Source organism: Chiloscyllium plagiosum, unplaced genomic scaffold (genome assembly GCF_037043375.1).
Source record: "Chiloscyllium plagiosum isolate Xiang-an unplaced genomic scaffold, Cpla_swu_hap1 HiC_scaffold_39, whole genome shotgun sequence".
NCBI classification, from domain to species: domain Eukaryota; kingdom Metazoa; phylum Chordata; class Chondrichthyes; order Orectolobiformes; family Hemiscylliidae; genus Chiloscyllium; species Chiloscyllium plagiosum.
Window position 1 is genome coordinate 31,580,145 of NW_028270177.1, and position 14,033 is coordinate 31,594,177.

The 14,033-nt window shown below is 43.7% G+C and overlaps 1 protein-coding gene across 5 annotated transcripts in view; it reads right to left on the reverse strand.

Annotated features, from left to right (window-relative positions):
* Positions 1-14,033, reverse strand: part of sema4ba (sema domain, immunoglobulin domain (Ig), transmembrane domain (TM) and short cytoplasmic domain, (semaphorin) 4Ba) — a 469,915-nt gene that overhangs the window by 35,509 nt on the left and 420,373 nt on the right. For all 5 annotated transcript variants that reach the window (XM_087981180.1, XM_087981181.1, XM_087981183.1 and 2 more), the window contains 3 exons: positions 12,837-12,953; positions 10,423-10,580; positions 738-919 (listed from right to left, as the gene is read on the reverse strand). In XM_087981180.1, the coding sequence (XP_087837306.1) occupies positions 738-919; positions 10,423-10,580; positions 12,837-12,953 (457 nt within the window). The remainder of the gene's footprint in view (positions 1-737; positions 920-10,422; positions 10,581-12,836; positions 12,954-14,033) is intronic.

Here is a 14,033-nt window from a genome sequence, read left to right on the forward strand (position 1 = left end):
TTCCTTGAAACTTGAATTCAATAAAACTCTGGAATAAAAATCCATCACTGTCAATTGTCATAAAACCTACACGGTTCACTACTGCTCTTTACTCTCAGCTTTATTTCTCTATTTTATACTTAAAACTGAGAAGGTGTCACTGTACTATAATTACTGCAAGGTTTAACTTTTAACTTTGTTCTTTCTCTCTACATGGTTCTTCAGATTGTCTAACTAGGTACTTGTATATAAGATGGCACTTTGTGTGTGCTGACATTATACACTTTTCACAGTATTCCTGTGACAATCAAACCAAAATCTAGATCTAGGGAAATAGATCTAGGGAAATAGATCTACTACCCTTATCTGGTTTGGCACATTCATAACTCCACAGCCAGAGCAGTTTTCAGGACTCTTACCTTCCCATTGAGCAATAATACAGCCCTAGCCTGTGATGTTCATATCTCAAAATAAATGCTTTTAAAATATTCAGCTACATATCAAAATACAGTAAGTGTAAATCCCGCTGATTGAGAGTATACTTGATACAAATTAAACACACATCATGATTCCTGTACCTCCCACCCCCACTGTATCTTCAAGCAGAAGACAGGAAGGGTCTAACAATCCAGGGAACACTTCAGACATCAGGACATTATTGAAAAAGGTTCACAAGATCAGAAAGTCCTGGTTAAATTGTGACAATTGAGAGGCTATGGCTTCGAGCTTGAATAATAGCTAATGTTGAATTCACATACCACTGGGAAGTAAAAACTCCATAGAAGGTTATGTTTTCCCAATCCCCTTTTCGAGTGGAGAGAACAAACATGTCCTGAATAACATTAAATGGGAAACCATCATCCGGAAGTGAGCAGGATAGCTGGGCTTTCAGGAAAGTTGTCCACCTTTTCTGGAGCACACGTTCTCCTCCTATATCGCCCTGTGGAAACATTTCAGTCATTAATACTACCACCGGCCAGAATAAGCACCGTATAGTAGTTATTATCAGACATCACAACAGTGAAATCATCATAAAATAGCCGTAACCCAAAGCATTAGAAACAATATCTTCAGCCATTTTGTACATCACAATCTTCAAAACTGTTTAAGAGTAACTGCAAATCTTTTTGCATGGGACATATGTGCACTCAATATTCAGGACCCACAACAAGATAATTTACCCCAGTAATGTACACTAGGACTGGTTTACCCCAGTAAGGTACAACACGTTTTTTCATACTCATTCATGGGATGTGGGCGTGGCTGGCTGGATCAATATTTATTGTCCATCCCTAGGTACCCTTGATTAGATTAGATTCCCTACAGTGTGGAAACAGGCCCTTCGGCCCAACAAATCCACACCAACCCTCTGAAGAGTAACACACCCAGACCCATTTCCCCTCTGACTAACGCACCTAACTTGTGGGCAATTTAGCACGGCCAATTCACCTGACCTGCACATCTTTGGACTGTGGGAGGAAACCAGTGCACCTGGAGGAAACTCACACAGGCACAGGGAGAATGTGCAAACTCCACACAGACAGACACCCAAGGCTGGAATTGAACCTGGGACCCTAGTGCTGTGAAGCAGTAGTGCTAACCACTGAGCCACCGTGCTACCTCAAAGTGTTACTGAGAAATGTTATCGAGCTTTTTTTTGAACCGGTTCAGTCCACATGCTGTAGTTTGACCCACAGCACCTTTAAGGAGGGTATTCCAAGATTTGACCCCATAAAAGTATTGGAACGGTGATGTATTTCCAAGTCAAGATGGAGAGTGGCTTGGAGGGGAACTTGCAGGGGGGTGATGTTCCCATGTATCTGCTCCCCATGTCTTTCCAGATGGAAGTAGTTGTGGGTTTGGAAGATGCTGCCTAAGGATCTATGATGAATTTCTGCAATGCACCTTGTAGATTGTGCATACTGCAGCTATTGGAGGGACTGGGTATTTGTAAATGTGGTGCCAATCAGTGGGCTACTTTATTCTGGATAGTGTAAAGCTTCTTGAATGCTGTTGGAGCTGCACCTATCCAGGCAGGTGGAGAGTATTCCAGCACACTCTTGACTTCCTGATGAAGGCCTTATGCTCGAAGCGTCTCCTGCTTCTCGGATGCTGCCTGACTGACTGTGCTTTTCCAGCACCACACTCTTCAACTCTGATCTCCAGCATCTGAAGTCTTCACTTGTGTCTTGTAGATTGTGGGCAGGCTTTAGGGAGTCAGGAGTTGAGTTATTCACCTCAGTATTCCAAGCTGGGTTACTCCAGTAACATACATCAGGCCTAGTTTACTCCAGTAATGTACACTGGCACCAGTTTACTCCAGTAATGTACTTTGGGACTAGTTTACTCTGGTAATGTACACTGAGACTGCATTACTCCAGTTGCTCCATGATATACACCACTTATTATTCCAGTAATTGAACTAAATTATTACAACTATTTAGTTGCACAATGAAACACGAATGTAAGAAAAGGACATTTTTCTCGTCAATTCAATTCCCATTTTACTCACTAACGTCAGACAAAATGATGGAGCCAAAAGTTCAGTGTTGTCTCCGTCAGCAGCTCTGGAGAATTTAATGGCAGCAGCAGCAGCCTGTCAATGCCTGGGCTGTAATCATCACATCAATGCATGATAATGCCCTATGTTTAAGGGTGAGCTTTATAACACCACTATTATCAAATTCGATATTGTCATTGGAAATGACATAGCTTATTGACATTAGGAGTAGCTGATAGGAGCAATTGGATTTGAATGGCTGATCTGACAAAAAAAAATGAAATCTTCAAGCTTTCTGCTTCCTGCTGAGCTTCATGTACAGCTCTAGAATTATGGGCACAGTGCATTTCTGGCACTTGGTTAACCATCGTATGGGCTATTTAAAGACCATCAGAATTGAAAGAATCGAAGCTGATAGAAAAATGAGGCAATGTGATCAAGCCTTCATTTTCCAAATCGCTTATTGTCACAGAAACTGTTCAGTAAGTTTCAGTCTTCCTTACATTGATGTGAGCTGGTCAGAGACAAGGGTGGGATGGATTTTAACTGGGAGCTGTCGTTCAGCAAATTGGCTGATGGGATGCAGAGTGGGTGCAAAACAGGGGGCAGACAAACTATTTGCTTAAAATTGTGAGGCTTGTATGATGCTCCTTAAAATTCTTTGACAAAATCTTCGATCGTCTTACCCAAAATCACTTTGTACGGTTTGGTCTTTATGAAGAGTCTTGGAATAGATTGGGTTTTTAAAAAAAATTCCTTATAAAAAAAGCTGTTGTCATGCCTCAGTTGAGTCACTGCCTCAGGGCAGATTTTAATGATTGCCACAGATTGGAAACCTTACTGTGGTCTAAATTATTAATGTACTTGCATCACCACGTCCACAAAGATGACTTCATTTCAAAACTGTACACTAGGACTGGAGCACTCTAGAGGGGGCATAATTTTAAAGTTAATTGGAGGAAGGTTTAGGGGAGATGTCAGAGGTAGGTGCTTTCCTCAGAGACTGGTAGGTGCATAGAATGCACTGCTGGCAGTGGTAGTAGAGTGAGATACGTTAGGGACATTTAAGCGACTCTTGGATAGGCACATGAAAGATAGTACAATGAAGGGTATCCAGGTTAGTCTGAACTTAGAGTAGGATAAAAGGCCAGCACAACATCGAGGGCCGAAGAGCCTGTACTTTTTGTGTTCTATGTTCAGAGCTGTACACCAGGACTGGGTCACTCCAGAATTGTACACCAGAACTGGGGCACTCCAGAATTGTACACCAGGACTGGGGCACTCCAGAATTCTCCACCAAGACTGGGGACACTCCAGAATTGTACACCAGGACTGGGACACTCCAGCAGTGTACACCAGGACTGGGGCACTCCAGAATTGTACACCAGGACTGGAGGCATTCTAGAATTGTACACCAGGACTGGGACACTCCAGAATTGTACTCCAGGACTGGGGCACTCTAGAATTGTACATCAGGATACTCCAGAAACACCCAGGAGGTTGGCCTTGTTCCAGGAGTGCATTCACCTTCCTGGTGGTGAATCCTCTAGATTTTATTTAGGGAACAGGTTCTGGTTTGGTTCCTGACCATCTGGCTTTGGGAAGCTTCCCGTTTTTAGCCCGGGCATGTTAAAGTTTGACTAACTGCTTCTCGTTCGAGATTTACCACTGAGAAAGACTACCGTGTAACGAACATCTCGGCCAACTCTGAAACATATAAGTATCTTTCCTGGATGCGCTTTAGCAAGTTCCCTTGAGGACTGCACAACTCTATTAATTTTCTTTGACATTCTCTTTACAACATTACAATTTATCATTTAAACCAATGAGGATCAAAAGGTAGGGCTTCCTTGTTAACATAAAGCATACGCTAGTATGGAGAGATTTAACAAAAATAAATGGTTTGTGTTTGTGATGGCTGCTGAACCAGGAACTTTGAAAATACAACTCAGTTTCAGGGTAGATTCAGAGTCAGGTAAGCATGAGGGCAGAAGGATTAAAGTGACAAAAGAAATCATGCTCAGAAACACATAGAGACTCATACACACGAACATACATAAACAGAGACTCTCTCACACATACACACACAGAAACTCACAGACATACACACAGACACACACAGACTTCTCTCACACATTGACACAGACACAGACAGAGACTCTCTCTCTCACACACACACACACATATACAGAGACTCGCTCACACAGAAATACCCACACACAGACTCACACACACACACAAATACACAGAGACTTCTCTCATACACAGACACAGACACAGATACACAGAAACTCTCTCACACTCACACAGAAACTCAGACATACACTGACACACATATGCAGAGACTCACACACAAGTCAGACGCACATACATAGAAACTCAAACACACAGAAACTCACACACACACAGAAACTCACACACACAGAAACTCACACACACAGAAACTCACACATACGCCGACACACATACGCCGACAAACATATGCAGACTCACACACAAGACAGATACACATACAGAGACTCTCTCACACACTCACAGAAACTCTCACACATATATAGACACTTGCACACAAACACAGAAACTCAGGCATACACACACAAACTCTCATCCACACACAGACACACATACGGAGACTTCTCTCTCACATAGAGACACAGATACACACTCTCTCACACACATACAGAAACTCACAAACACGCACAGACACACATACACAGAGACACACACACACACAGAAACTCTCACACACAGACACAGATACACATACACAGAGACACACACACACAGAAACTCTCACACACAGACACAGATACACAGAGACTCTCTCTCACACACACACAGAAACTCACACACAGACACATATACGCAGAGACTCACATACATGCGCAGGGACACACATTCAGGCACATACACAATCACTGAATCGGTTGAGGGGTATGTGGTTTACAAAATGTATTACAAAGCCTTGATTCCTCATCTGCCCCTGATTCCTGTGCCTGACAAGAACCTATCCAACTCTGTCTTAAAATAACCAATAATCCGCCTTCTGAGACAGTTCCAAAGACACACTATCCTTGGTGAGTTGGGCAAGTTAGTACAGATCAGACTTTAACCTCAGGCTCAACTTCAGCCTACTAATTTCTGGGAGTTAAGGTTCAGCTTGTTAATAGTCATCTCCCTGATCTGTTGACTGTTTCCCAGCATAGAATTCACCATTCTGAGTAACCAGTATCACCAAGCCAGTATGAACAATGAAACAGCCTGTGCTCCCATGATATGGAGATGTTGGTTCTCCCAGTTCACCTGTGGCTACATACCATCACCAGTCTTAACTGCAGGTTACAGATGGTGAAAGCAATAATCCTAATTACGGATTATTGTGTAGAGCTCAGTTTGTACAAGGATCATACATCAAACAGGAATGATATTTGATGTATAATAGGATGGCGTGCAGCTAATACTTAGAGAGGATATTCTTCAAGAGATGACTTTTATGTTTTTGGTGATGACAAAAACATCACTAGCATAATGCTGTCGACTCTCTCTATGAGGCACTGTGTGTTTGAAGATATTGCTGTCATTTTAGCCTGACAGGCAAATTCAGCGCCTCAGGTACGGCTTGTATCAGTGCTCTCCGACAAGTAAAATTGTACATAATGTGTATTAAGCTCAAAAGGAACGAACATCCGAGTATCAAATTACTTGTAATTCTAATCCCCATCAGTAAGTGATACCCTTCAATAGTGAGAGCCCACAGGCTGAATTTAATTGTCTTCTCTAAATACAATTGGACCTCAATGAGATTCTCTTTCAGTTCAAATGTATTAATTCGGGTTTTCAAAATCCCACAGTTCGAGTGTAAGAACTGTGATATCTACAGACAGCATAGTTTACCAAACCTGTTTATTTAAAAATAGCAACCCCTTTGACAATAAGCTATACTTACAGAAGGGAATCATCTTTTTGTCACAAATCCTAAACATACATGTTTTGTACATTTTATTTAAAATTTCTCAGATTTGGACAAGCGGAATATTGTAACAAATCAGCTGTAAAACGTACACTTGACAAGGCTATCAGATGTCCCACAATCTATGATACAGTTATAGAACTGTACAACCCAGAAACAGACCCTTTGGTCCAAATCGTCCATGCCGACCAGATATCCTAAATTAATCTAGTCCCATTTGACTCATATCCATCTAAACCCTTCCTATTCTTGTAGGAGAAAGTGAGGATTGCAGATGCTGGAGATCACAGTCAAGAGTGTGGTGCTGGAAAAGCACAGCAGGTCAGGCTTATGAAGGGATAATGCCCGAAACATCAATTTTCCTCTCCCACACCCCTCTCCCCCACACCCCTCTCCCCCACACTCTTCTCTTCCACACCCCTCTCCCCCACACCCCTCTCTCCCACACCCCACTCCCCCACACCCCTCTCTCCCACAACCCTCTCTCCCACAACCCTCTCTCCCACAACCCTCTCTCCCCCACACCCCTTTCCCCCACACCTCTCTCTCCCACACCCCTCTCTCCCACACCCCTCTCCCTCACACACCCCTCTCCCCAAACCCCTCTCACACACCTCTCTCTCCCACACCCCTCTCCCCCACACCTCTCTCTCCCACATCATTCTCCCCACACCTGTCTCCCCCACGCCCCTTTCCCCCACACCCCTCTCTCACACACCCCTCTCTCCGACACCCCTCTCTCCCACATCACTCTCCCCACACCCCTTTCTCCCACACCCCTCTCTCACACCCTTCTCTCCCACACCCCTCTCTCCCACATCCCTCTCCCCCACACTCTTCTCTCCCACATCACTCTCCCCACAACCCTCTCCCTCACACCCCTCTCTTCCAAACCCCTCTCCCCCACACCCCTCTCTCCCACAACCATCTCCCCCACACTCTTCTCTCCCACATCACTCTCCCCACACCCCTCTCTCACACCAAGAGGCTGTGGACCCCTTTACCGAGGGGTCCACAGCCATTCTTTGAGAATCAAAGGGATCAAGGGTTACGGGGAGCAAGTGCGAGAATGGGATTGAGAAACTTATCAGCCATGATCGAATGGTGCAGCAAACACAGTGGGCTGAATGGCCTAATTTCTGCTCCTATGTCTTATGGTCTTCTTTGCCTCTGCATCAACTCTATTTCCCACATTCATTCCTGACTCTGTTTTCAAAATCTAATGGTTACTAATCAGAATGTTCTGAAGGGTCACTGGACTCGAAACGTTATATTCTCTTCTGTCGAGTTTCTCCAGCAATTTCTGGTTTTGTGTGTTTCAGATCTCCAACATCCATTTTATTTGTTTATGGTGGAAAATTTAGAATTGTCTCACTTAAAAGACTGGGACAATTGGATTTTTTTCCAGACTGACATCTCACAGTTTTTTTTGTTGGGTAAAGGTATGAAGGGATACAAAGCTGAACGTGGGTACACCCAGGAGAGCAACAGATCAGCCTCCTCTTGATTATATTTTCTCATGTGATTCAGTAAGAAGTTAACTCTTCAAACAAGGAGTGACATTTCTCCATGGACGTTCCTGCAAACCGTTAGGTAATTACGCAGCCTACACTATTGCCTGAGACATGCAAAGATTTCTAGCTTGGCCTCTCTGAGTTCTGCAGTGTGAGCATGTGTCGTGCAAATCCAAACATCTATGTTTTTATTGGCCAACCCCACAATCTTCACCAGTCAAGACAGATTTAAATTTTAAAGAAATCACTGTTTCTATGTGAAATATTGAAAATGCATATAGTTCGCAACTCAAAGAGATTATCTGGTTAACTAGTACAATTAGTTTTAATATATTTTTTATATTAAAAATACATTATTGTCTCCCAAGGAAGTACATTACACTACTTCTATGTCACAAAGGGAGTGTTTTATTATAACCTAAGTCATGGCAGTAAAAAATTATCTTTATTGATGGCAAACTAGGAGGCATCTCTTTCCAACTTGCATTTATAATGTACTTTTCTCAGTTATCAGATATCTCAAGCCGTTTTACAGACAATGAAATACATTCACTGTGCAGTCACAGTGGTAATGTAGCAAATGCAGCAACAAATTTTTGCATAGCAAGATCCTACACACAGCATGGTGGCTCAGGGACCCAGTTTTGATTCCAGCCTCGGGCTACTATCTACGTGGAGTTTGCACGGTTTCCCAATGTCTGTGTGAGTTTCTGAGGGCGGTGCAGGAAAAGCACAGCAGGTGAGGCAGCATCCGCGGAGCAGGAGAACTGACATTTCAGGCAAGAGACCTCCTTCATCAGGAATGAGACTGGGAGCTAACGGGGTGGTGAGATAAATGGGAGGGGAGTGGGGCTTGGTGGGATGGGGGGGGGGGGGGAGAGGTAGCTGAGAGTGTGATAGGTGGATGGAGGTGGGGGTAATGGTGATAGGTCAGAGAGGAGGGTGGAGTGGATAGGTTGGAAGGAAAATGGATAGGTAGGACAGGTCAGGAGGTTGGTGTCGAGTTGGAAAGTTGGAACTGGAATAAGGTGGGTGGAGGGGAAATGAGAAAACTGGTGAAATCCACACTGATGCTGTGTGGTTGGAGGATCCCAAGGCGGAAGGTGAGGTGTTCTTCCTCCAGGCGTCGGGTGGTTAGGAGGCCCAGGAGGCCCTGGACCTGCATGTCCTTGGCAGAGTGAGACGGGGAGTTGAAGCGTTCGGCCATGAGGTGGTGGGGTTGGTTGGTGCAGGTGTCCCAGAGGTGTTCTCTGAAGCGCTCTGTGAGTAGGCGTCCTGTCTCCCCAATGGAGACTACATCGGGAGCCACGGATACAGTAAACGACGTGTGTGGAAGTGCAGGCGAAACTCTGATGGATGTGGAAGCTCCTTTGGGACCTTGGAAGGAGGTGAGGTGGGGAGGTGTGGGCACAGGTTTTGCAATTCCTATGGTGGCAGAAGAAGGTGCCAGGAGGGGAGGGTGGATTGGTGGGGGGCGTAGACCTGACAAGAGAGTCGTGGAGGGAATAATCTTTATGGAAAATGGATGGGGAGGGGAGGGAAATATATCTCTGGTGGTGGGGTCCATTTGTAGGTGGTGGAAATGGCAGATGATGATGCGATATATCCAGAGGTTGGTGGGGTGGAACCCCCAGGGGGTTCTGTCCCTGTTGCAGTTGATGGGGCAGAGCTGCGGGAAATGGATGAGATGTGCTGGACCGCTCTGCGTAAAAAAATTGCCCCTTGTGTCTTTTTAAAATCTTAAAAATATGCCTCCTAGTCTTGAAATCCCCCACCCTCAGGAAAAAAATCTCCCAGCCTCTCCTTATAATTCAAACCCTCCATTCCCGTAAACATCCTGGTAAATCTTTTCTGAACCCTCTCCTGCTCAATAATATCTTTCCTATAAGAGGGTGTTCAGAAATGGACACAGTACTTCAGAAGATGTCCCACCAATGTCCTGTACAACCTCAACATAATGCCAATTTCATTTAAATCTATTGCCCAGCGCTACTTGCTCAGAGTTTGAGACAATAGATTAGCTTCATCACTACTTCAGAGGACAGTTAAAGGTCAACCAAACTGGTGTGGGACTGGAGTCACATGGCATGGGAATCAATTAAGGCTGGAAGCTTTCTTCACGAAAGGAGATTGGTGAACAAGCTTGGCTTTTATTGAGTCTTTGTGCATTTATTCAACAACTATTTTTGTTTTTAGATTTCAAATTGTCAAACTGCAAAGGCAACATTCAAACTCAATTCTCAGGCTTATGAGATCAATCGCTATTATTCCCAGGGAAACTTCTTTTTCTGAATTGAAGTGAATTAGATCGAGATCCTGAAAATGGTGTCTTAGATTCTGAATTCCCAGAGGCTTTAATAAGAACGGAAAGTCAGTGTGTTTTCCACACAAAAAAAAATTCACTTGGAAAGAATGACCAGAAATGGGAGCCTCTCAGCTCTCCAGGCGTTTGTATTTACCGTACAGATTTGGGCTATCCGTGATACAATGGTGTTCTCAAAAAAGTCAAATTCTTTGCCAGTTTCGCTGAAGAAGTAGTAGACTTTTCCATCATCGCTGTCAGAATTCTTTGCAGACACTCCCTCCTGAATAAACTCCGAACCTACAAATGATGGATCTGTAAAACATGCCAAACAGTTTAAAATATGTCCATCCAGGAGTTCGATGTAAATCACGAGGATCCTTACCATGGAATACTGCAAACAATGCTAAGTTTGACAAAGTGAATTCAATGGGGCTTTTGTATTTGAAGTGATTAGATGTTGCTTTAAATGCCGCCAAGCAAATGCTGTGTAGAATCAGAACCTTAATGGCCTGGCTTTTACCCCTTGGCAGGGTTTGCTGTTCCGCCCACTGAAATGATCATGGGGTGAAATGCCTACATTAAATCCAGGCTGCTGAGAAGCTAGAATCTCATTAGCTCACAGCAAGCCTGGCACAACAGTCCATGATATGCAGGGGAATAAATGCATGGAATACATTCCTGTACTCCATAAAGCATCTTTCTGTCTGGACAACAATAGAACAGTCAGAGGCAAGACATCACTTGCGATTGGTGCATTATTTCATCCTCACCAGGGTCAGTAAAGCAACGATGAGAAAAGTCTAATTGGAAAGTTTATTAAGCGCAACAATGTCAACAAAAGAGAAATGCTCCAAAACCCAGTGATCTGTGGTCAGGACCCACTGTCTTTTCAATCTAAGAGCATTTGGATCTTTGCCTCATGATTCAACCTTGAGTTTGCTGAATCAAGTGACAGTTCCACTCTATCAAGATTGCCCTGGGTGGCTGCTGCCAAGTTATAGAGTCATTCTTACATAATCTTATTATTTTCATGTTCATCCACTTTCAAAGATTTCTCTTGCTTGTCCAGAGGGAGGTTGGTGCATTACAGCTCTATAAAGTGAATGCTGGTATCCACGGTATTTATTAATAACCAACCTGGAGGGCCATGCTTTACGGGTTAAGATAACAGAGAATTACAGAGATTGGTTTTGTAGACACCCTTTACACTTATTTTAATGCATCAGATCAAGTGAATGTCTTATGAGGAGAGATTGAGGAAACAGTTTCTGTATTCTCTCATTTCAAAGTATGACAGAGAATTTTACAGCATAGAATTTTTACAGTATAGTTCGAGATAGTCTCCTGGCTGGTAACTCTAGCACATAATCTCAGGATAAGGGGCTGGTCATTAGTGTCTGAGATGAAGAATTTCATCACTCAGAGGATGGTGAATCTTTTGAATTCTCTACCAGAGAAAGCTGTGGAAGCTCAATCACTGAGTTTGTTCAAGACAGAAATAAAGGATGGGGCTATCTCAAAGTGCCAGAGTCCTGGGTTCAATTCCTGCTTTTGGTAACTGTTTAAGTGGAGTTTGCACATTCTCCCTGAGTCTGCGTGGATACCTCCCATAGGTAGATTGGCCATAGGAAACGCAGGGTTATTGCCACAGGGTTGAGGGCTGATGTGGATGTTATGCTCTTCAGAGGATCAGGGCAGACTATATGGGCCTCTTTCTTTAGGGAAGTGGTTCTATGAACATGTGTATAGAGACTTTTGGATTAAGGAATAGAGTGAAAAAATGAAGTTGAGATGATCTAGAATGAGCTAACTTTCCATCTTTAATTTGTGTTCACATACAAATCTTGTCTGAATATAACCAACGTCAGCTATACTGAATGCTAAGTGTACTGTTTTGGGATTCAGTACCAGGACAGAAACAGCAATTTGGCACGATGGGGCAGGCGAGGGAGTAATATAGTGGTGATATTACTGGACTAGTAACTCGGCATCCTCAGACTAACATGGGAAATGGTGAATTTAAATTAAATTTACAAAATAAATCTAGGAATAAAAACTCGTCTGATGGCAACCCTGTAATTACTGGTTGTAAAACCATGTGGTGTCCTCTCTTGTCCTTTAGGGATGGAAATCTGCTGTCCTTACCTGTTCTGGCCTATGTGTGACTCTAGACCCAGAACAAATATGGTTGAATCTCAAATATCTGATTAAATGGCCTTGTAAGCCACTCAGTTCAATACAGATGGGCATCGATATCCCACAAAAAAAATTAAAAACTCTAGCCACGTGGAGGGAGGCAGAACTTTGGTTCCAGCTGCTTCTTACACTGTTTGCATGTGTTGATCCCCCTTTTAATCTTGTCTTTCACTTGTGGGCCAGCATCTCTCCTGAACTCCACGCCTCCCTGTAACGATGGAGCTCGGATCAGCAATCAACTGATGTCCCTGGGCTACCTTCACACACCAGCACTGCCGTCCTGGAAAGTCCACTCTGATAGGTGCAGTTAGCTATTTTAAAGACATTCATCTTTACAATGCATATCTCATGTATTTGTTGCCTGTTACTTACCCTGAAGCCAATTGAGAGAGTTCTCAGTTTTTAAGGGAGGTTTGTTTCCCAGACTTCTTGAAATGATTGGCTCATTCCCTTGAAAATTGCTGACAGTTCCTGCATATAGTGCCCCATCTGGTAGAAGCAACGACAAGCACAGATTAAAGGCATCAATAGAATTCTTCAGGAGTTAATAATATCAGATTCAAAAAGTTAAAACACAGTTAATCAAAGAATGCAAGAGAACTGTGGCTTCAATGCCTTTTTCTTTATTCTTCCACGGGATTTGAGTATTGATAGAACAGACAATACTTATTGTCCATCCCTAATTGCCCTGGAGAGGTGACAGTGAGCTACGTTTTGAATTGCTGCAGTCCATCTGGTATAGGAGTATCCACGGTGCTGTTAGGGTGGGAGCTCCAGAATTTAAACCCAGCAACAGTGAAGGCAAGGCAAACAGTTCCAAGTGAAGATGATGTGGGGAAATCTCAGGTGTTGGTGTTCCCATATATTATCCTCCCTTGTGTTTCTGCATGGTAGGTGTCATGGGTTTGGAAAGTAATGTTTAGGTTAGATTAGATTCCCTACAGTGTGGAAACAGGCCCTTTGGCCCAATAAGTCCACACCGACCCTCCGAAGAGCAACCCACCCATTCCTCTACATCTTACCCATGACTAATCCACCTAACACTATGGGCAATTTAGCATGGCCAATTGACCTGACCTGCACATTTTTGGAGTGTGGGAGGAAAACGGAGCAACCGGGGGAAACCCAAGCAGACACGAGGAGAATGTGCAAACTCCACCCAGACAGTTCCCGAACCGGGAATCGAACCCACGTCCCTGGCGCTGTGAGGCAGCAGTGCTAACCACTGAGCCACTGTGACACCCAATGTGTTGGTGAGTTGCTGCCACTGTGGTGGAGATTGACTATTTAATTTGTGGATCTGCGGGGTTGCTTTATCCTGGAATGTTTTGAGCTCCTTGAGCATTATTGGAGTTGCACTCATGTAGGTAAATGGAGGGGGAGTTCCACCGCGCTCCTGGTTTTTGCAAAATGTACAGCTTTGGGAAGTCAGAAAGTGAGTTACTTACTGTAGAATTCCCAAACTTTACCCTGCACTTATAGCTACAGAACTGATGTAGTTCATCCCACTGTGTTGTTGGCCAACTATGACATCCAGAATGGTGACAGTGAAGGAATCAGTAATAATAA